Source organism: Oxyura jamaicensis, chromosome 6 (assembly GCF_011077185.1).
Source record: "Oxyura jamaicensis isolate SHBP4307 breed ruddy duck chromosome 6, BPBGC_Ojam_1.0, whole genome shotgun sequence".
Lineage (NCBI taxonomy): Eukaryota > Metazoa > Chordata > Aves > Anseriformes > Anatidae > Oxyura > Oxyura jamaicensis.
This window is the reverse complement of record NC_048898.1, coordinates 12,815,867-12,838,376: the sequence shown is the minus strand read 5'-3', so window position 1 is coordinate 12,838,376 and position 22,510 is coordinate 12,815,867. Positions and strand designations below refer to the sequence as shown.

Genomic DNA, 22,510 nt, shown 5'->3' with positions numbered 1-22,510 from the left:
AGCTTCCATGTTAAGGTACTGATCACTGACTAAAGCTTCCAATATTTAATTTATATATGGTTGAACAAGGTTTTTTTGCCATTATTCAAGTATTAAATATTGTTTACTACCACACAGAGATACGTGAAACAAAATAAGTTACTAGGCCAATGTCTATAGCTACATATATGAGAAGTGAATAAGCCTGTGCTTGGCATTAAGAGTGCAACTACCCGTTTCTTAAGAAAGGCCAGAGAAAATACCCATTACGTATGGAATGAATATTTGAGATTTTGATGCCTACCACAGCCACCAATGTAAAAACCATCACAGTAGATAACTATCACTAACTACTAATGCCAACACTCACCATTAAAGGCACCACAGTAAGGACAAGTATTTTTCTTTCGGCACTTTTCAGACACTTTCTTCTTTAGCCCTCTCTTCTGAAGATATGTAAGACCTGGTCGCTTCAGGTAATCCAAAAACTGTTTTTTTTCTTCCACTGACAGCATGATACGGCAACAGGTTTTGCAGATCATCTTTAATGTAAACACATGTAAACGTGGTTGTTTAATGCAGCCATGGACAACTGTAAGAACTATTAGAACTGTAAGAACTATTAGAACCCAGGTTCTTCAATAGTATGCACATTTTTATTGAAATACAGCCGTCTTGGTTGAAAGGCAAATTCTCATAGTGTAACACACACACACACACAAAAAGGACATGGGGAAAAAATACAGGCAATGTGGTAAATTCTTACGTAAGTTCTGCAGGACCTTAACAATCCATACAAAGTAAACAGAACTTTGTTTTATCAGAATGTTCTAAAGAATAAGTTACATTGCCTACATTTAGCTCAAATTACTATAGAAAGATAATGGATTAACAAGTCTGAGATCACAAAATAAAACGGATGTCTTTATATTACTAAGAGTGATACTTAAACACATGTACAACATTCAAAAAAATGTATAATGCAACCTTATTCTTGTGTTCTAAACGGATGTCTTTAAAGCAATCTTTTCTGATCATTTTTTCTAGCCTCGATATTGATAACAAATCATAATCATGTTTACCTGTAAGATGCCTATCACAGCTTTGAAGTATCCCACATGAAAACAGGGCAGTTCTAAGTCAATGTACCCATAGTGTCCCAAACAATCAGCTAGGTTTTTTCCACAGGTTTCACAGGGGCGGTCTTTTTCACTGGTTCCCTGTGAGAGAAAAGAAACACATGCCGATAATAGAAATGTATAGCTATAATGAGCTGAACATACAGAAGATGCAACAGTTTTTAAGGGAGTAGCTATCCTGACAGCAGACCCACGGCACTTCTGTGTTTTTTTTCCAGCATTAGAAGCATGTCAGTAGCACTACATTTAGCCAACCCTTAAGAAGTAAAAATGGTTTTCACACACTGCCCATCCTGGTAACAGTGATGCTAACTCATCCAGCTATTGCCAGCTATCTACAGCCCACGGGTCTCCAGGGTGAGTGATGCTTTGCAGATGAACGTCTCTGGGCCTCTGAGAGTCAGGCAGCACAAACTCACCTCCTGCCTGCTAAGATGCTTTGTGGAACCATCCCAAACCACGCAGAAAGCAGCTGGCACAGCGACCGACAGCTTGTGCAATCGGAGACACATATGCATGTATTCTGAATGAACGGTGTACTTTGATCATCTCACATTATTTTAATAATTTTAAGCAAGTCTAAAAAAAGGATGACTTTTAAAGGAAGAAGCCTCTCACCATGCGGTGGTCGAGCACGCCGTACTGCAGCGGGGAGTGGTGGTTGTCCTGGCTGTACAGGTTCTTGCTGACCACCTGGATGTGAGCTTGCTGCCGCATCTCCTCGGGGGACTTCATCCCAAAGCAGATGTGGCTTCTGGCAGGAGGGACACGGGGCTGAGCACGACCCGGAGGACACCTCCACCTCCACCCCCGTCCCGCTCCGCACCGCCCCCCGGCCCCGGCCGAGCCCCCCTCAGCCCCTCTCACATCTTCTTGGCCACGTCGCTCTCTCGGAACTGCTCCTTAACCATGGTGGCGGCGGTGGCGGCGCGGCCCCGCGCGCCGGCGGTAGACACGGAGCACGGCACGGAGCACGGCACGGAGCACCGAGCACCGCCCCACGCCGGGCTGGCCGTGCGGCCTCCCGCGGGACGCCGGTAGCGAGCCGGTGCCCAAACCCCGTCCGATGGACGAGCGGGCACAGCCGGGCAGCGACTGAACCCGCTGCGGAACCTGACGCGAGGCACCGCGACCCGTCCCCGAGCCCAAGCGCCCCCCCGCCGCCCCAATCGCCTTCCCCCGATCCCGGCGCTGGGCCGAACACTCCCGGCACAGCTCCGCCCCGCGCCGAGGCCCCGCCGCCCTATGCCGGGCCGCGCCGCACCGCCCCTTCCTCTTCGCGCCCGCCGCCTGCCAGCCAGCAGCCATCATGGTGAGGGGCCCGCACCATCCGCCCGCCGCGCCGCCATCCCCGCGCTGAGGGGGCTCTGGGGGGCACGGCGCGGCCGGAGGGGCTCGGTCCGAGGGGGGCGGGCGGGTATGGGGGAGACGGGGTGCGGGAACCGGCTGTGCCGGTCGACGGGGCTGCTGCGGCCTGGCAGCGGTATGTGGCGGTAGGGAGCCGGGTCCCTGCTGTGTCGCCTGGCTTCTGCCCGGACGGAGAGGCCGCAGGTCCTGCTGTTAGGGTGGTGCTGCACGGCTTCTGGCCCCGGAGAGGGGTGCAGCGTGCTCTGCTCGTGTGGTGGCTTCATGGCTGTTCCTGTCTGAGAAGCCTAATGAGACCAACTCTATAGCTCCCCAAAGGAAGCTGTCTGTGCGTTACTATGGCGCTTGGCCTTACAATCCAAGTCTTTCATTAAAAGCCGTTTCAGCGTGTTAGGATAACGGGGGCACAGATGCTGCTGTGTTGCTTACAAACAGGAATTAATTCGGTGTACTTCTCTAAGGTGTTTTCTACAGCCTAGGACACATGCTTGTGCGGACACACGTGAACTCACACTTGTGAGTTCACTGTTACCTCATGATGAACTACTAACTGGTACTCTACTGTGCAATATTTATTTATTTGTTAGGCTTGGAATTATATATATATATATATATAACTAGGATTTTGTTTCACTTCTTTATACTTAATTTTTCAGAATGACACGGTGACCATCAGAACCAGGAAATTCATGACAAACAGACTGCTTCAGCGCAAGCAGATGGTAAAAATACTGAAAAATGTCTTTATTTCTTTGCTAGTTCTGGGCTGCAGGTGTTTTTGTTATCATTATGAGTAAGGAGCCCTGGAAATCATTGTGGTTGTCATCGTGTAAGATATTATGCATTTAAATGTGTTCGTGTGTGTTGAAGGTAAATCTTGATGCCAAAGTTGTGAGCTGACCTGCCATTAGAAACAGGAAGCTGTTCGGAGCATTTCTGTATTAAATTAATAATACTTTGTCTTGCTAAGGTGGATTACTTGAAGTTTAAGCTTATGGTGGGGAGTGTAGCACTTGCCTGTTGTACTGGATATTGACTGTTTTTTGCCTGTAACAACTTCTTAATTTCTTTTTAGGTGATAGATGTTCTTCATCCTGGGAAGGCCACTGTCCCCAAAACCGAAATCAGGGAAAAGTTGGCAAAAATGTACAAGACAACCCCTGATGTGATTTTTGTATTTGGCTTCAGAACTCATTTTGGTGGTGGCAAGACAACAGGTTTTGGCATGATCTATGATTCCCTGGACTATGCAAAGAAAAATGAACCAAAGCACAGACTTGCCAGGGTAGGTTTTGTTTTCCAGTAACTCGAAAACAATTTGAATGGCTTTCAAGTGTTCAGTGGTTCATTTACATGCATAAAAACTACACTTTGTAGAAGTACTGATGTATATGGGGAATTCAGTGTTCTGTAAATGATGTTAAAGTACTGTATAGATTAGCTTTTGCATTTGAAAAGTAGGTAAGCTTCCTTACAGCCTATTATAGGTGGCATGGGGAAGGCAAAATCAGTGTTATTTCTGACATTGGGTAATAAAAGTTAACTAATCGCTACTAAAGATCTTAAAGAAGTGTAAGAGAGGGGACTGATCCATATAAGATACCAGTGCTTGTTCTATGGTGTCATTCATTAGCTACTGAAGTTTCTAGCTATTTAGTATTTCAGGTTCAAACATTATTTGAAAGTTCCAGGAATAGTACAATTCTTTCAGCTCAAAGTATGAAAACTTAATTTTGGAAGTTAGTATCAGCAAATAAACGTAAAATACAACTTTGTTTTTTGATAGCATGGTTTGTATGAGAAGAAGAAGACTTCCAGGAAGCAGCGGAAGGAACGTAAGAACAGAATGAAGAAAGTCAGAGGCACAGCGAAGGCTAACGTCGGTGCTGGCAAGAAGGTAGGATGAGATGATCTGTAAGCTGGACTGTGTGTGTTACTTTTGAAATGTCGAGTTGAAGTTTTTCAACAGAATAACTTTGTCTTTCTTCCATTTCTTTTACCTGTTCTACTGGATAACAGAAGGTAATCTGTGTGGTCACATAGAGCTTCATACCAGCTCAGTAGCTTAGTTTTGCTCATCACTGCTGCAGCTTAACTGATACACCAAGAAACCACGCTTCTTAAATTATTGTTTCCTACATCACTTGACTGAAGTTAAATGTTCTTAAATCTAACCATGTTGCTTTAATATCGTAATTCAGTCATTCAGTATACAAACTAGATATTCTTCTTAACTCTTGTTACTCAGACTGCCTAAATATCTAACACTTAGTCTGCCGAGGTAGTATTCTGTTACAAATTTTAAGCATATGTAATGGTGTGGATGGTAAGGACTCTGTAAGTAGTAGCAAGGTAGAAAGGCTACCTTCTACCCTGCAGAAGGGCAGTTCTGAGAGTCTGGTTGGGAAAACCGGGGTTTTTCTTCCTGCACTGTGGCTGGAACGTGATACAGACTTCATAGGTGTGCAGCTTGGAGGGAGACTGAATTCACGTATCATAAAACAACCAAAACCACCTATGTAATAGCCTGGCTGTGAAGGCTGTCACCTTCCTTTGCTGAATTTTGCACTTTGGAAAATACTGAGTAGGCTTGTGCAGCTAGGTGGATTTTGCAACAGTGAGGGAGGAGAGGGTGATGGGTTTTAATGCTTAACTTTGTAGTTGCTAAGTTGCTTTAACATCTCGAACTTAAGTAATCTTCACTTTTGCTTTTCTCTACTTTCTTGGGACTCTCCATCAGAAATGAAGTATCTAGCAGGTACTGGAAATGAGCATGGATGTGGTGACTGAATCACTGAAACACTTATATCTTTTGAAATGGAAGCACTGTGCTGCCTTGCATGCATACATGTTTACTTTAAATGTCTGTCCTGTAAGGGTTCAGATGACTATGTAATGATTTTGATTCTATGTGACTTAAAAGTAAAATTTGGCTAATAGCAAAGGAGATTTTCAGAAATAGCAAAATACCACAAAATAAGGAATTCCCATTGAGAAGAAAGCAGAGCTATTGATTTGAGGCATTGGTTCAAAACACTACAGGTTCTGATTCAAAGTAGTATGGTGCAATTGCATGTGTAAACTTGACTTTTACAGAAAAGTAGTTGTTTATCTTTATGAGAACTTAAGTCATGTCACAGCTTAATGCGTTTGAGACAATAGTTAACTACACAATTGTCAGCATTAAACTTCTGACTAACTATTGGCCTGCAATAATTCAAAGCTAAGACAGAAATCACAGCAGTTGTTCTGAGAAATTCTTCCTGTGTAAATCAAGTTCTTGTAGTCATTAGATATAATAAATCAGTGTTGTGGCTAACAACTGGGTGAGGACTAGCTACGGTTTGGAACATTTTTCCATTTCTGCTTCAGTGTTGTTTGAATAACAAAGTTTTAGATGGATTTACAACATAACAGTGTAAAAGAGCACTGTTTTCTAAGTGTTAATGGAGTCATTCAGTGTTGCATTAGTAGCAGTAGTATGGGTGACTTTATTCCCTTCTAGAATTTTGGTACTTGAATATGGCTGTTACTGAGTGTTAATACAGAATGGTTCAGTAACCATCACTTGAATTAAAACTATCTGTTTCACTGAAATTTTCTTAAAGGCTATAAGCATTTTAAAAATCAAGACACAGTTGTGTTGTGATAATTACACAGCATGTGACTTCATAGAACTATAGGGGTTGGAAGAGACCTCAAGAGATCATTGGGTCCAACCCCCGTCAAAGCAAGTTCTCTATAGTCTAGTTCCCTTGACTTATTTTTCAAGTACCTGTCAAACTAGCATGCATTCTCAGTAGTAAGAGAACTGTGTTTCAGTTCAAGTTTTTTGAATGTCCCCTAAAATGATTATTTAGTTTATGACTACATAGTTCAGATCTTCTATACCAGTTTTGTTAACCTTTGTGTCTTTGCATTAAGCATAAACTAAAGATTAATTGGCTTGCCTTCTGGAAAACCTGGTTGGGAAGAGTTCTATGCTGTATCACAGAAAAAAGCTTGCAGAATACACCCCTGTCTTAAAGCTTTGTCTTGAAAAACACGTTTGAACATAATGGTGTGGCATGGTTCAACGTGCTCTTTAACAGCTATCTGCAGTTTTTAATAGAGATCCTGATTTATGTTTTATTGTCCACCTACATGATCTGCGACGGTTGTTTATCTCAGAAGTGCAGGGACTTGATTATTAGACTTCTTCAGGAAAGTCTGTAGTTTTGAGAGTAATAATGCATGTCTTTTAACATCACTATTGCACAAACGTCATTTTCGACAGCCTGTGACATGTGAGCCTTTCAAACAAATATTTTTCAAGCATAATCCAACAGTAATGTGAATAGATAGGAAAATAAAGGCCTTGTACCTTGGAGGTATAGTTGAACATGCAATTGCATCCGGAGAGTTGGTTGAGCTGTAAATAGCTATTAGCTCTGATTTTAAGTTTGAGGAAATGCATGAAATCTGAGTCTTAAGCTTGTGCAGTAGTCTAGACTTGAAGGTTTTCCTATTACATTGCTCTGCAGCAATAGAAAAAATTATATTGTCTGTCTGTATCTTCTACAGTAGTAGGACCTTGATTAAAACTGTTCTCTTATCAAGTAATGCTTTTTCTTTTTCAGTAACTGCACATACTTAAGATGGAAAATGGACAACAGGTATGACTTTGGAATGCTTTGTAAGAGTACACATTCAGTGACCTGTAGTCTGATCATGGCGTAGGTTCAATGTTTACGCAAAGAGCATGTACTTGTACTGATACAGAACATAATGCAAGAGTTGAAGACTGAAGGAGACTTAAATATTTAAAATTCACTATTGTGCTTACAAGTGAGCTGGTAATTTGTAACTTCAACTTGCGTGAGATACCTGATCAGTAGATAAGTTGAAGTAATGGCTCAGGCTAAGCTCAGATGTACTGCTGTTAAAAGATGATATTTAGTCTTATTGTAAAACACTTCTGTTTTGAAATAGTGTAAGTATGCTAAGGGTAGGGTAGGTTTGTATTGTCCTAAATAGGTTGAAGTTGCATGACTTGTATTTTGGTGCCATCTTTGTTTTCTTGGTGATACTTCAAGTAAATGCCTTATAAACAATCCTGATACCATTTTAGACAAGTCCTAGATTTCATTTTTCTATCTTTGCTGCAGAAATTAAGTAAATTGGATATGTTGTGGGCAGTAGCAGTTACAGACTAAAGTCTGGTTTTACTGCAAATGATTTTGAATGGCTTATTTTTAAGTAGCTGTCTGGGAGTTGATAGTGAGTATGTCTTAAGCAGGAGGCTGTCAAAGCTACTGTAGGTTGTTGAGCTTGTCTAGAGAAATGCTGTAATCTAGGCTCTCATTCCTGTGACTGTTCAAGACTTCACTGTACTCCGCATTCTTCTAAGAAAGGCATTATTGTTCACCTGGCCTTGGCTTCTTTGGAAACCAATTTTTCAGGCCGTATAGTGGTGTGAGTACAAAAAATGTGTTTTATTCTTGTGGAACTGATATTTCTTTTCCTTTACAGACTACATGATTTTGTGAAGAAGTGCAGGAATAATTATTCTGGAGAGAAGCTGCTCATCTGGTTTTAACATCAAATAAACTATGTCAGTCAATTGCTGGTTTGCCATTTGGTTTTGATTTGACAACTACTGTTTTGTAAAGCTTGAGAAATTCAAGATTGGTGCACTATTTGCACTGTATTAAAATCTTTTCATAATTAAACAGCTCTTGTTTTGAGTATCAATCCCAAGTATGAATCCAAGCTTTCTATGGATAGTAGTTCTGAAGACATTCCAAGCAGGCAGTGTTAACTCAATAGAGATAGGCGTGCTTTTGTCATCTGTTGTTCAGGTTGTGTTTTGCAGAGTCCTTTTAAGGTGTGCTTGACTGCTTGTATAAACCTGCAGAGTGCAGCTGAAGGCAGGGGAAAAACATGTCAGCAGAGAGATTGAGCTGCATATTTTACAGTTCAGCTTTTAGCTAATGAAGAAGTCTAGTATAACTAGTCTTTAGTTCCTGGGTTGTCAAGACAGGCTCTGGGGTCTCCATTTGCTCTGTGAATTCTGTAGTGCATCTCTAATTTTTTTTATCTGGTGATGTTAAATGGGTCACTTGAGATTGGATTAGTTGTTGGATGAGGCACACTTTATGCTCTTAAGTGTTCTGGTGCAGCTCTCTTGAGTAGCAGGTAGAACAGAAATTATATAGTAAATAGGACTGAAACTGACTGGGCAGCTCTAGTGGACATGCTGATGAAGATTCTGACCTCATTCTTAGGTAAGCGCAGTGCTTTGAAATTGTACTACAGGTGTACTGAGGCAGGATATTGTAATACAGGTAAGATATTTTTAGTGTTAGGGGGTGGCAGGGGGAGTGGAAACAACCCTGGAGCCACAGTTATTGAAGTGATTGGGGTACTGTTACCCTAGTAACTTGAATACAATATCAGGTAGGTACAGGTAAAACTGTATTTTCTAGTATCTTCAGTTGGTTTTCCAAATAGTGGGTTTGCTATTCTCAGTGTTCAGCAGCATAGCTCTCTCAGCTGTGCAATAAAGTTGCCGTACCTCATGGTACAGTATTCCTGTTTTCATTGAGGTTGGTATTTGAGGTTAGGCAACTGATCTAAAGAAAGGATAGTTGCAATTTCTTTTTATAAATGTAGGTAAAGTAATGAAATTAGGCTAAGGGGATGTATAATCAGGGAGTAATTGCTTCTACAATAAGTAGTTCTGATTCTTAAGTTTTGTAGAAGTAAAGGTGTTTTCATCTTAGACCTTCAAAGATGGATGCTAATTAGATGTTCTTCCAAAGGATGTATGCAAATAAAAATCTGAAGAGTTGATCGAGGGGCATTAGAAATAATGCCCCTGAACTCTTGACTCTGTAGGAACACTTGGAATAAGTGACAATAAATTTCTGACTAGCAAAAGGATTTTGAAGGATATGGAGCAAACATTATTCACATAAAACATCGAGTTAAACCTAAACCTCTTTAAAATAATACTTAGAGTAAAAACTTCCATTAAATGTTCAAAAGTAAAGGAGAGAATTCACATTAAATATAACTGAATACTCACTAGGGGGTGGTGTGAACACAGCAGTACAAATATAAGACTTAAATACTTATTTTTCATAATAAATCTGGAAAGAAGCAGAAATGTCCTGCCAGAGATGTCAACTCATTTGAAAGTCAGCATGAAAAATGGTTGTTGAGGATGTGAGGCTTTGTGTAATGCTCTTGTAATTTTTTTGTTTTGTTTTTAATTGAATGGAAGTTACTTTCAGTAAAGACCACATGTTCAAAACATTGACTGCTTTAAAGCTGGGGAGTACTGACACTCAAAGTTGTTCTTTTCAGAATCTCTCTTACCTTAGTTATAGGCAATCAAGCTATAAATAAATCCTGACACTGGTGTCTGTTCTGCACAGTCTTGATGTTTTAACGTAAGAAAAACAATACTGTTTCCAAGGGCGTGTTTGTCTTGAAGAAAAATTTAGTTCTGGAATTGAAGGTTCCCTCCGCAATACTGAAGTATTTTCAGTGTTTTTTCATTGAAGGTTCACTTAAGTACAGTAGCTGTCCAAAGCAAATGGCTTGAAGTCGGTGGTCTAATTGCCTGGTACTGTGCTTCGGTGGTGGTGCTTTATAATAACTGAAGATTGACAGCGAAAAATACTGTCCTAGTGATTCGGCGTAACAATTGATGTGTTTTGTTACATGGTTTGCTTATAACCACACATTGGTAAGCTGTGTTCTTGTCTTACTGTGGGAGGCAGTAAGCACAGAAAATGGGAAGGGGAGGAAATTATTTCAAGTGATCTGAAAGTAATTAGTCCAATCAGATTTTTTCCAGTATTTCGCAACAGTGTTAATGCAGTTATGCTTTTCTCCTGTCATTCCACTTGGAAAATGGCAGGCAACTGAGGAGCTGTTGGAAATCCTCTGTCTCCACAGTCTGGACAGAGAAGCATCTCTTCATGCAAGTTTCTGTTCTGCCAACATTTTGCCTTCCTATGCTGCAGTTCAAGCTATGTGTAGCAGATGTTCTGTGATTCAGAAGTTTAATACATGTATCATGCTGTGAGGAGACTCTAGGTTAATCCCCTTTCCTGTGGGAGGTAAAACAATTAAGTGGAAAGCACTGATGAACAGGAATCGTCACTTCTTTCCCTACTGTGTGCTGAAGGTACCCTTTTATTTCCTGCTGATCTTGGCGCATCCCATCATCTATAGGTGATAGTTTTTGTCGCTGTTAGCTGCTTTTGGACTTCAGCCTGGCCTTCAAGTAACAATATCCATTTTTAAAAAACCCAAGTTACAAAGAGAACTTTTAAATATTGTATCTATTTAATGAGCCATCTGGAACCCAGATTAGGCTACAGAGGATTTTGGGAGAAGGAATTTAAAAACTAAACAATTGATGAATAATGTGAACTTGATCTACATGGAAAGACTTCCATTAACTACCATTTTAATGGGAAGGACTTGTTTCAATTATGTTTTTTTTTTTTTTTAGAAGGTATATCAATGTTGCAGAAAATGGGTGTGGTTTTTTTGTAGTAGTAGTGACGTGATCATATGGCTGGACTAGTGAGATTAAATCAAGTCTTTCTGTGAAATATGTTAAAAGCTGTGTGCAGCAGACTCAGAGCTTGACTTAAAGCTAGATCAAGTAGTCATATTTCTTACTGAGGTTCCACCTTTAGGTTCACTGACATAGATAAGGCATGGTTTTATATGTAAGGCAGCTTCTGGCTTGAGAATGTAATCCTGAAGTCATAAGACAAACTACAGCACATGAAGAGATAGAGGGAAGCTGAGTCTGGAGAAGAGATTAGTGTCTTGAGATCAGAAGTTTGATCTGAACAACAGAAGTTGCCAGTATGGGTGTAAATATTTTTGTTCATTGTCTACGTAATGCAGTAGCAATAAGAGTAAGTTACTTTTATGAACAGATTGGTTGCAATGCTTCTAATAGGTACAATGAAAAGGTTTAAGCTTTGACAAGTCAACGTCAGGATTAGGTACATTGGGATGTGTTAATGTTATTGGTTTCCTTTGCTTTAAAGAGATTAAATGGAAACTTAATTGTATGTTGCCTGTTGATAACATTGATGAAGTCTATGAAGCTGTATCTAAAAAACAACAGAACCCCCAATAGAATTTTATCCTCATCTGGACTTCAGTAAGCTTCCTTTTAATTTCAGTCTTCAATCTGTGAAGGCTGTGGTTAATGAAAAAGCTGTGAAAGTGACTAAAAGACATCCTGTGCACTAGAAGACAATTCTGGTGCTTTTTGCCCAAGTTGGCCATCAATAACTAGTTCTACAAATATAATAATAAAATCAGCTTCTCTTCCAGTTACTGCTGTTCATACACACAGCTTCTAAGTAAGGTGGAGTAGTAAGGTGAAGCAGAGATAAATGCAGAGCATCTCTGACTTTGTACACTGCAGAAGCTTTAAAACCAGTTAAAAAAAAAAGTGTGAATGCAATGCATTGTCATGGGTACATGATGATGGCTTGTACTTGTGTTCATTGGGTTAAAATACAGCTTGTTATCTAATAAACTGGCCAGACTCTAAACTGACCTGTGTTAAGAGAAGCATGCTTCACTGCCTTTCATGATGATCTGATTTGATTGTACTGGAGCTACTACCCTGCTATCATTTTCTGTCAATTTTCACTAGCCTGTTTGTTAAGCCAGGCATCAGTTGTGTTGATTTGATAACAGGTTTCAATCGCTGATAATAAAACTTCTGAAACAGATGACCTCAGATCTGTATCTTCTGCACAGCATTGGCTGTAAGTAGAAAATTGGGTCTGACACTTCTTTTTGATATTTGGTCTTTTTTAACAAGCAACTAAAATGACAATGCAAGTAGGTTAGCATTGTTAAAGTAAAAAGAGGAAAAAGTTGATTTTTTTTTAATGGTGATCGCGTTTTTCGCATATTTTTACTATTACCTTTATAGTTTGACAGGTCCTGTTGCAGAGCAGAAGTTAAATGAAGCCTTTTTTAAAGGTGAACATAGGGTTGTTACAAAAATAGGGAGCTGTTAGAACTCAGGTTTTAAATATTTAATTGATGAGTTCTGGTTTTGGAAGAAAGGTTTAAGGTTTATCTTCAGGGCTTGACAAAATGAAAATGTAGAAATGGAAGAAGTTTGTGCTCACATACAAGTATTAAACTCACAGGTTTTGAGGTGTTAATTAAACTTAGAGGAGTATATTTTGATTAGCACCGAACTCTATAGTATTTGATTAAACACTCAAGCACTGTACTGGGACATAAACCAGAGAAAACTTGATGAAAGTGAGTTGTCCAGACACCAAGGAATGCCAAAAAGTAAACATCTAGCATTAAACATGATGTAAAACAAAATATCCATCACTTTTTGGCATTTTTATTAAATAGGAAAACCTTCAAGGGCTTGGATGCTTGTTAGTTGCCTTGCCTGTTTGTGTCTTCTGCTTTAGAAAAGGTGTAATTTTAGTATAGTAGATAGTTGCTTTCAAATATTTTTAGGTTAACAGTATTTTTGGCTACTGGCAATATTACGTTTATATGGCTTATGTGATAGACTCAGTGTAGGACAAAGGTACTTGACAGCAGCTTTAACACAGACCAGACCTGAGAGTGTCATCTTAGGAAAACTTAGACCAGTATTCAAGGCAAGTGCAAGCACTCAGGGTCTCTGTCAGGATGTTACCAGACAAGCTTCCTGGGAGATTTGGAAGTTCCTCAATTCCCACTTCACAGATGAAGCACAGAAGGGTAAGTACCAAGTCTTTCTTTTTTTTTTTTTTTAAGTACTGAAGTGTTCTAAAAATGTAAGACCCTGTGCAAATAAACTAACTTCCTATTACTATAAAATACTTCCTTCAGGGGATTGTACCTAGGTCAGAAAACAAGCAAGCGTTACACTGGGGAGTTGAACAGTGTCAAGGTAATGCTCTGTCTATCTGCTGCACCAGTGTTCTTTCCAGCAGACCAGAGGCAGGATTTCTGTGGAAATAGTCTCAATGAGTGCTTCAGTGTCCACGAAGCACTGAATTCCCCTGAGCCTCAGCCTGAGTGAAGTGCTGCATGGCAATCTTTGGGTCAGTAACTGTGCAGCGTCTGGGCTTCAGCCCAGCTGTTAGTCCCTGTTTGCATCATCAAAGTTGTCTGGGAATTTCCAATAAGCACAAACATCAAGAGCAGAAGTATCCCGCTTTTCGTTGAATGTGCATGACAGAGAAGAGCTTAGATTCTCAAGGAGGTTGTGCAAAGGAATCATTTAGCCAGCAGAGGACTGTAGAACCACGTCATACAGTTATTGATGCAAAAAATGTTTATTCACAAAGAATAAGGAAAAAACCTACATAGAAAAGACAGTCTCTAAAACACCAAATACTGAAAAGTGAGGGCTCAGTTCTTTGTTTGTTTCTCATTAAAGAATTCAATTTGCCCCAGGTTCCCTTTGTTGATGAAGATCTACGGGAATTTTGTTTACATTTGGAAGCACATTGTCAGGAAGAGTATTTTGTGCAGACGACTGAACCTTTTGGGGGAATCACAGCACTGCACTGACACAAAAATGGTGGCACATTCCCTAAAGGAAAACATACTTCATTTGTAATGAACATTATGTCTGTAGAAACTAATGGCACAACCTCCTATTCAGTTTATGTAAAATAAAACAGGCCCATATGTTGCTGCTTTTAGAGTTTGGTAGTTTAAATTAAATGTTGTTTAATGAATATTCAAGCCCATTTGCTCAAAAGTTGTGCTCATTGTAGTGTCTCTTTCCTCTGTCTTCAATCCTACCTAGAGTATTAAGCCATTTCAAGAAGGTGCTAAAACTGAGGCATCTGTTTCTAACAAACTTGGATATTAAAATGCCAGAGCAGATGAGAGGGTAAATAAAGACATACAGTAAGAGGATCATATTATTTTTTGTTTTGTAATTAAGACTGAGAGGGGTTTGATATGCATGATGCCCTTTAAGAAACAGGAACATTCACTGTGCTATTGCAGCAGCTGCAGATGGGGTATGTTAGAGTGTATTCACTCCGCTTCCCTTCTGTAGGAGGTAATTCAGTTTCTTCAGTACATGTGGGCCAGATGCTTGTGATGGGCTGCTTTGGCAAAGGGACTTAGAGAAGCGCTTACACCTATGGGGGGCCGTAGGCAGCTTCTAGATCTGTGTTTATGTAGGCAGGAGGATCAGCAGTACTCTGTAAAAGTTGGGGTTTGTGTGTTGCCAGCAGCAAGATGTAACATGTTGTCATTGGTCCCCAGTTTGAAGTCATGTAGAAATGTTAGTAGGCTGGAAGAAATGCTCTGGAAGCAAGATCTGTCCCTACAAAAGGGCTAGACCATTCGAATTTGAAATGCATCGCACATTTATCATCACAGATAAGTAACTGCACTGGGGTTACTCTGAGCTGGGGAAAGAAGGCTGATACAGCCAAATGATCGAGTTCAGTCTCATTGTGCATTTACTTATGTCTATTACAGCAAGCTTTTAATTCATGAAAACACTCCAGTGTATGTTTAAATTATATGTTTTCAGGAAAATCTCTCAACTCTAAGGCAAAAATTGAAATATGTACTTAAATGCTTCCATGAACTTAATCTCTAAGTCCAGAAGTGACAGCACCATCGGCTTTTTTTTTTTAATGGCATGGAAAAAAAAATCTCATTAGAAGACAGCTGGAATGTAAACACAAATCACAATAATTGGCTTTTACTTGTTTTCATGAGGGTTCTTCAGATGCTTGTTTTTACTGCACAAGTGCAATATTGTAGATATACAGTGAAGCCCTCTTCAGAGAATAATTGATACATGGATAAAATACTTAGAAGATTTCCCTAATGCTGTAAATGTAAATGAAGGCCAAGACTATTACATGGGAAAAGAAAATGTATAAACCCTCAAATTCTTTAAAATTCAGTTTTTGCTAAAGCTTCCCTTACTGAACTAATTCCACTGTCTCTGCTTAGCTAGGGGTTGTTAAGCGCCTGTTAGTGTGAGAACAGGACAAGAAATGGCCTGCCCCATGAGGTGTCACCTGAAGATAGTTAACCTGTTCAGGGCATGTCTGCAGATGTAAAAATTAACCGTTTATCTGTCTCTTTTAGAATATTTGTTAGATATCTCCAATTAGAAAAATAAATATCTACATAGGTTTAAAAAAAAATAATAATGAAGCTAACAATAGCAGCACCTTTCTGAAGTGTGAACTTTTGGAATTAACTGAACTTGAATTTCTTCTATGTCAGTGGGAGACGTTCTGGCTACTATACAGTAAGCAGTGAGAGGCAGTTCTACACCAAAGTACTGGTTATATTTTATAATTCAGTTTTGATCTCAAATCTTGTAATACATCAGAAAACTATTTTTCTTTTAAAAATTTATATGATTGAGGAAGACTTGGTGAGATTATTTTAAATTTAAAGTGGAGCTCTGTGCTGTATCTGTTTCTTACGTGATCCTCTCTGTATAGTCATGTATACTCAGTGTGCTTGTGTTCACTGTAGTGAAACAATTCTTTCTGATTTTAGCATTTATTATTTCTATGCAGTCATCCCAGACAACAAGGGAAATTGAACTGTCCTTTGCTGTTTGTCATTGGTGGGACTCCTCAATGGTTGCCATCAGCTATAGGTTTCTAAACCATCTGTGTGCAGAGGGGTAACAGGAAAAAACAAAATGTTGGGATGTCTTTGGAGTCAAACCGCACTGCGAGCAAATATCTGTATTTGTGTTGTATTTGCAGATAATCGCCACCTGTTAGCTATGGGATAAATACAGTCTGGACAATCCACAGACTTCCTGAGTTCCTTTTTTTAGGGTGTTGGAAGTGCTAGGTAATGCATTATGTGGTGGGATGTTGGCAAATCGCTAGTTCAATTCAGCATTCAGAGTCTGGACCGTAATTGTGGTTCTGTTTCCCTTTGTCCCTCCTTTTTGAATGATTCCCACCATTGACCAGTTGGAATCTGTTCAAATTACAGAGAGCAAACTCTTCTCCAAACACACACACACATAAAAATAAATATAGAACACTTTTTGTTTATTGTGCTTTAAAACATACTAGTGCTTTCTTCTGCACCTTTCCGCTTGTCAGATATAACAAACACAAACTGCCCGGAGGAGAAAACAAATACTTGTGGTTTGCAAACGCTCCATGAATTCATGACATCAGTGCTAACATGGCTTGTTTCAGCACCAATTTAAAATCGATTCTCCTACACCTTATGTCATCTCTTTCTGGCTATCTATCCAGCTTCTTCCACGTTTGTTGTATTAATCTGGCATCCACCCTTTTGAATGCTGAAATGTTTTCTATAGTCGTGTGCATGTTGAAACATTGAAATACTTTTGCATCCTCCTGAATGCTGTATAGGAGAGATAAAGAGGCTGTGGAGAACAATTGTACGTCCTGGATCTAGCCCTCAGGATAGAAACGATACTGATGACAACCTGTCGAAATTCTGAACTCATGTTGTTGTTTGGATTAAAGGGAGAATGCAAATGAGGGATAAGGAGAAAATAAAAGCTGCGGGATGAGCAAGCAGGATTTTCCAGCAACACAACAGCAAACATTGTCAGAGCACTTGTAACTACAGGTCATACAGTCCTCCGCTCTGGGAGCCAGATATGTCTCTACATCGTTTACACTCCTTCCCAAAGACATTATAAAGTCTAAAAGAAAATAAACGTAGACAGCTGCCACAAGCTACAGAAGAAAGATTTGCTTTATAATCTTAGAAAAGACGGGTGAACTCAGCTTGCTGGTTTCCTGCTGGTAGGTATCTTAGTGCAGGCTGTGAAAGTTAATGCATTTCTATGGCATTCTGGATTTGCATGTATGGCAAAATCACATCATTAAAATATTTGTTAAATTATTTGAAGTAATTGCTTCATGTAGATGTTCTCACTTGGTTTCAGTTCATATCTTCTAACAAGTTGTCTTATGTGAATTAGGCAGTTAAATCAGTGCTCTTGTCCTTTATAGAAGAGACCTTTAGGATGATACCTAACTACTGAAGTTAGTAGTAAGGCTGCAGTTGACTTTTTTTGAGTAATATGAGGTACAGTAATGTGTAAGTCTGGGATGTATTTCTGCACTTTGTTGTAGATAAGATGCACATCTTTTTAGAAGATGGCCAGTTACTGCATTATGCATGAAGAAACACATTCCCAGAGCTCACACAGGTGTTTTTAGGGAGAGAACAATTCTGTTTTCAATCCAGCTCTTAGGCAGAACAGGACTACAATCAAAAAAGGAGCAAGCAGCAATGGATAGAATCGCTATAAAGAGGAAATGTGATTCTCTCCAGTCCTGTCTTTTTCTGTACTATGCCCTCGCTTTTGCTTCCCCCCATTGCCTTGCAGGTAGGACATTAAAAGAAGTTGTGTATGAGGAACTGAGAATAATCGGAGCACAGCAGTCTTTCTTGATTTATTACTTCATTCATTAATCCATATATAAAACGCAATTTAGGACAAGGCTCAGAAATCCTCACTCTGACATGTTCTCACATATTTGATAAATGATTCCACTGGCAGAGGCTTGAAGGGCATCTGCAGTAAATTCTGCCGAGATCTATTTCTCAAAACGTTTTTACACTTTCATATCAAATTAGAGGATATCTCTTAGATAAGGGTAAGTGATGGGATTTCTATCACTTGGGTGCATGTCTCATAACTCACATGGGTGGGAGAGAACAAGCACCGTAAGAATGCCACAGCTTTAGGACAGCCCCCTTGGAAATAATTCTCAGAATTGTTTTTCTTCAGTGCAAAGTTTTTAATAATCATTGAGATGCTTGAAGACCTTGATATAAATATTTTCTCTGTGCAGAGGAAGAAGTACTGTGGTGTATGGATTCCATTTAAGTTATTCCAGGTAGAACATGGGTTCTTAATACTCATTTGAGGGAGTTGAAAAAAAAAATTTAATATGGCAGTCACATAGTCTCCACACAGAGGACTAGGATGACTCTAAAGTTGGAAACTGCATCCTTTTGAATAGGATAAAAATGGGGGGTGGAGCAAAGAGTTTCTGTTTTAGTGAACCTTGCTGTTTCTCTAAACTGGCTCCAGAATCACTGTTTTGTCCTTAGACCTGTCTCCCCTCCCACACTATTTTATGTATTCTTCTTCACCCTTTCTCATTTTTATGCATAAAATTCCCTCCTCCTAGCTTTACTCTTCCAGAAAGCTTTTGTCAGGCTTTTGGTTTGTGTACTCATTGTATTGTGATATGCTCATGCACATAGAGATGCACAAAAGCACACTCCTGTGTTCCTGCTGTTTGAATGCCAAAGAAAAGGTCAAATGATTCCTGAGCTCTCATGGTTATAGGAGAAAAAAAGGGAGATAAAGTGGGCATTCCCCCTCTGTTCTGTGCTGTGCTATCCCACTGAAGAATAAAATCAGTTTAGGGAACAAGACTGTACTCAGAACCTGTTCATTTACAGCTATTGTCAAGACCTACTGTCAGCAGTGGGGCTTTCTGACAGGGTGAATGAAGCTTTAGCACTTTATTTTCCAGTGATACAAAGGGTTCTAAAAAGCAAGATTTGGTCTTCAACAAACAGCTCAGAGCTAATAAACTGATTTGATACCTATTTAAAATCTGAGCTTTTAAAAACAGGAGTACATTGATCGAGGCATATAAGACCTAGAAGCTCAATTTTCTCCCTTTTATTTGGATCGTGCTTTGCTGGGAAGGTAGCAATTAGACTCTGAATTCTAATGACTACTTCTTTCTCATTCGTGCCAACCCTTTAGTTCAAGAACCTTTTGTCCATTTCCCTTGAAATCTGGTACAGTGTCATTCTGAAGACCAGCCATAACCTGCTGATTTTGAAACTGATAAGCTTCTATTTGTGAATTCAGGGATGCTGGTTTCTAATAGAAACTTAGCTGCAACATTACCTCTGCATCTGTAGTAAACATAGTATGCTGCATATCTCAATCAGGTATTTAAATTCTCTGTGGATATATAGATTATTGCTGCTGTGCAGAGGAAATCTTTCTGCTACCCTTGAGTAATATCCTTTAGCCTTATTCAGCTTGGAAGTATTTATCAGGAAGTCATTACAGCTATTTTGTTTACACAAAGCTTTCACTCCTCATATTTTATTGTCTGGACAGCATTAGCTCAATTAGTCTAATGAACGAGTAGGTCTTCTAATATTTACTATGTAATTAGTTCGCTGGCCCACACGTAATGCACTAGGTCAAACTGTGTGATGTCTCTAGCCAAGACTATTCTGAAGAACTTTGTGGTTTATTTTTTTGATGTTTTGGCCCAGTGCTTTCTGAGGCAGAAAGAGCAGGCTACTTTGGGTGTATGCTTTCCTAAAGATTGACAAAGCAATAAAGCTTCCTAGAAAAGTGATGTTCTTGTCCTACAAAACTCCTAGCCAGAGAAGTCTAAATCCATGTCTTCTAGGACAATCTGGATAGTATTAGAAAAGTAAAATAAAGGGCCATCGTTTGATTTCCAGTTGATACCTAACATGCAACACTAAAGCAGAAAACAACATAGTAGAATAGATAAAATACCAGGGATTACAAAATGCTCTACAACATGCTTTTCTCTCCCCACAGGGAACAGAAGAACAAATGCATAACAGATGTTAGTTATATTACTTATTAAGCAAATAGAAAGTGCTGAGATGTTTCAATGAAGGTCTGATATCAAAACATATAGATACAGCAGGAACAGAAGCAATTAGAGCTAACGCTTCTATGTATAACTGAAGTAACTCAAACTTGTCCTAAGAAGCAGGAAAAATAAAACCAATCATACTTTTTTTTTTCCTATTCTGTTAAAAAATAAATAAAAAAGACAATTTAGCAGAAGACTCCTAATAGGCTGAACAGACTTACAGATTGATTGCTGTTAGCCCTAACATCATGGAGGTTCCTGTCTAACCCCACCTGTAGCTACTGATGGTATAATGCCCAGCTGATGCTCATTTTCTGTGTACCAGTCAGCAGGTCTGTGGTGTAACACAGTCACCCATAACACAAGTATGGTTTTTTGGTTTGGTTTGGTTTTGGCTACTGCTAAAATTTCCACACTGAGGACTGTGTTGCTTAGACTTAAGAAGTCATAATGAAAGAGGAATGGAAGGGAATGGTTCAGCATTCAAGGGTTTATTTTCTCTGGATGAGAAAGTAGAAGAATGACTGCTTAACTCAAGTATGCCTGGAGTTTCTAGGGATTACCAGCTTCACGTAGAATTCAAGAACAAATTCAAGACTCGTTGAACTTAGATCAAGGTAGGAAAACTATGGACTCTCTAAGACTGATAGAGCCTCAGTAATTTTGTTCAATAATTGGGGATTTGTAGAAGGAAGAGGCAGAAGTTAAATACAGGAGTGAAGTAATGTCTGACTGGAACTTAAACTTGTTCATTGCTTTTAAAGTAAAAAAGTTTCATTCTAAATTTAATTTTTCGTATCCTAAAAACAAGCAGGAAGAGAATATAAGAGCAAAATAAATGGTGTTGAATGGGTGAACAAAATATGTTAGGAAGAAATATCTGGAAAAACAAGGTATTTCTTTTGATTGCCTTCACTTATTAGTGAAGTGAACCCTTACCTTTTGAGTCAAAAAGTGGCTTTTTAACATAAGTGTTCTATAGCTGATTATGAATATTTCAAGCTGCCCTTAAAACTAAAACTGGAAGATGGAAACAGAATTTCTTCCTACGTACTTAGAAACTACATAATATATTCAGCAAGTAAGAGGTTGTGTAGCTTTATATTTTTTAGGTTGTACCTTCTATGGTAATTTTTTTTTTTTTTGTAACTTAGTGGCACCACGCACAGCTGCAGAGCATAAAAGGAAAATTTTCAGGGCTGTATACTTTAATGTATATGTGATTGTGAAATTATTGGGTGTATCCATTAGTGTGCTTCTATGAGTACTGGGGACTCCAAGGCATTCCTACAAGATACTTGTATTTGATTATAAGAAGCTTGTCTCAAAGGAAACTTGTGCTGTCTTTTAAGCCCCCTTTAATTAAGTAACTGGGTATTAAAGGTTTCCAAAGATAGGTGTTGGTTTTATCTTTCAGGTGGCTATCATCATTTAGGGGGTTAAAGTTATGGCTAGATGCTATAATGAATACAGGACTCTGTTCACTGAGCTAGAAATCACATTATGAAAAGCATTCTGAGATGCAATAGCTGAGATATTCTGCTCTAGAAGTTCTTCTTGGGACAATTTAGAGATCTGCCTCTAAAATGGAAAGGACGAGGAGCTATCTTAAACTTAGGGCCCCATTTGTTCTGTAGAGCAGCATTACTGCTGATGTTACTGGATGGAATTTCTAAAACACCTATTGTGAAGCATCTTAGAAATTTCTTAATTCTTTTTTAATTCTTTAAAACCTTAAGATTGATGTAGGATGAAAAGCTTTATGGAAATAAATATGGGGAAAAAAGCAACCTCTCACTAGTACATATTGTTTATATTCATAGAAAACTTATTTAATTAATGTGGTGTCAGCATTATTTTAGCATGCCACAGGTGTTTAAATGAAGAAATGCCTGATGGCAAGGAAGGGAGGTGCTCCTTAAACAGCAATTTTACCTCCTGCCTTTCAGGAAGATACTTATATTTGGGTGGCAGAAAGGACATGGACTTGGCTCTTCATGTTACCACGTTTAAGAAGCTTTGACAGTTATCCTAGGGTGTTTCAGTTTTCTGATTCTCTACCTTGCTAGCTGCTACTGTATTTCATGAAGAGGGATAATGTGCTGCAGGTGCGCCCAGAGTCATGGGCAGTAGAACACTTGATGTTACTGACATCCAAATCACTACTCTGTTTCAGTACTAACAAACAACTGATGGTAAATATCTCTGACTATCTTTGTAATATTTCAAGGAACTGATTCTATTCTGATTGCCACTAGGGGAAGATTAAACCAGAGAACTGGATCTTTGTAAACAGCGTTAGATAAAAAGAAAATTCTGTACCAATGACAGAACTTGAAGGAGGTGTATAACTTGCCA

General features: G+C 39.2%; 2 protein-coding genes and 2 long non-coding RNA genes across 10 annotated transcripts in view; 3 read left to right on the top strand and 1 right to left on the bottom strand.

Moving 5' to 3' along the window:
- The window catches only part of POLR3A (RNA polymerase III subunit A), a 37,104-nt gene extending 34,928 nt beyond the window's left edge, over nt 1-2,176 (bottom strand). Inside the window, exons 1-4 of one of the 2 annotated variants that reach the window (XM_035329787.1) lie at nt 1,986-2,176; nt 1,737-1,872; nt 1,062-1,199; nt 350-521 (exon numbers count right to left, since the gene is read on the bottom strand). In XM_035329787.1, coding sequence (XP_035185678.1) covers nt 350-521; nt 1,062-1,199; nt 1,737-1,872; nt 1,986-2,029 — 490 coding nt within the window. In that variant the 5' untranslated portion in view covers nt 2,030-2,176. The remainder of the gene's footprint in view (nt 1-349; nt 522-1,061; nt 1,200-1,736; nt 1,873-1,985) is intronic. The other variant, XM_035329788.1, reaches the window with a different exon arrangement.
- Nucleotides 176-7,988, top strand: LOC118168955. The gene is made up of 3 exons (XR_004751872.1): nt 176-186; nt 7,316-7,318; nt 7,605-7,988. It is a non-coding gene; the product is annotated as an uncharacterized LOC118168955 (long non-coding RNA).
- Nucleotides 2,315-8,194, top strand: RPS24 (ribosomal protein S24). 4 transcript variants are annotated; one of them, XM_035329789.1, is made up of 8 exons: nt 2,316-2,430; nt 3,140-3,205; nt 3,559-3,768; nt 4,270-4,380; nt 4,503-4,505; nt 5,224-5,241; nt 7,103-7,138; nt 7,995-8,194. In XM_035329789.1, the coding sequence occupies exons 1-6, from the start codon at nt 2,428-2,430 to the stop codon at nt 5,227-5,229; spliced, it is 399 nt and encodes a 132-aa protein (XP_035185680.1). In that variant the 5' UTR covers nt 2,316-2,427; the 3' UTR covers nt 5,230-5,241; nt 7,103-7,138; nt 7,995-8,194. The 4 variants fall into 4 exon arrangements, with proteins under 4 accessions (XP_035185682.1, XP_035185680.1, XP_035185681.1 ...); XM_035329791.1 differs by lacking the exon at nt 5,224-5,241 and having other exon boundaries at nt 2,315-2,430; XM_035329790.1 differs by lacking the exon at nt 4,503-4,505 and having other exon boundaries at nt 2,318-2,430.
- Nucleotides 8,195-20,602: 12,408 nt separating this feature from the next.
- Nucleotides 20,603-22,510, top strand: part of LOC118169262 — a 409,250-nt gene continuing 407,342 nt past the window's right edge. For all 3 annotated transcript variants that reach the window (XR_004751988.1, XR_004751987.1, XR_004751986.1), the window contains exon 1: nt 20,603-20,769. This is a non-coding gene — a long non-coding RNA (uncharacterized LOC118169262). The remainder of the gene's footprint in view (nt 20,770-22,510) is intronic.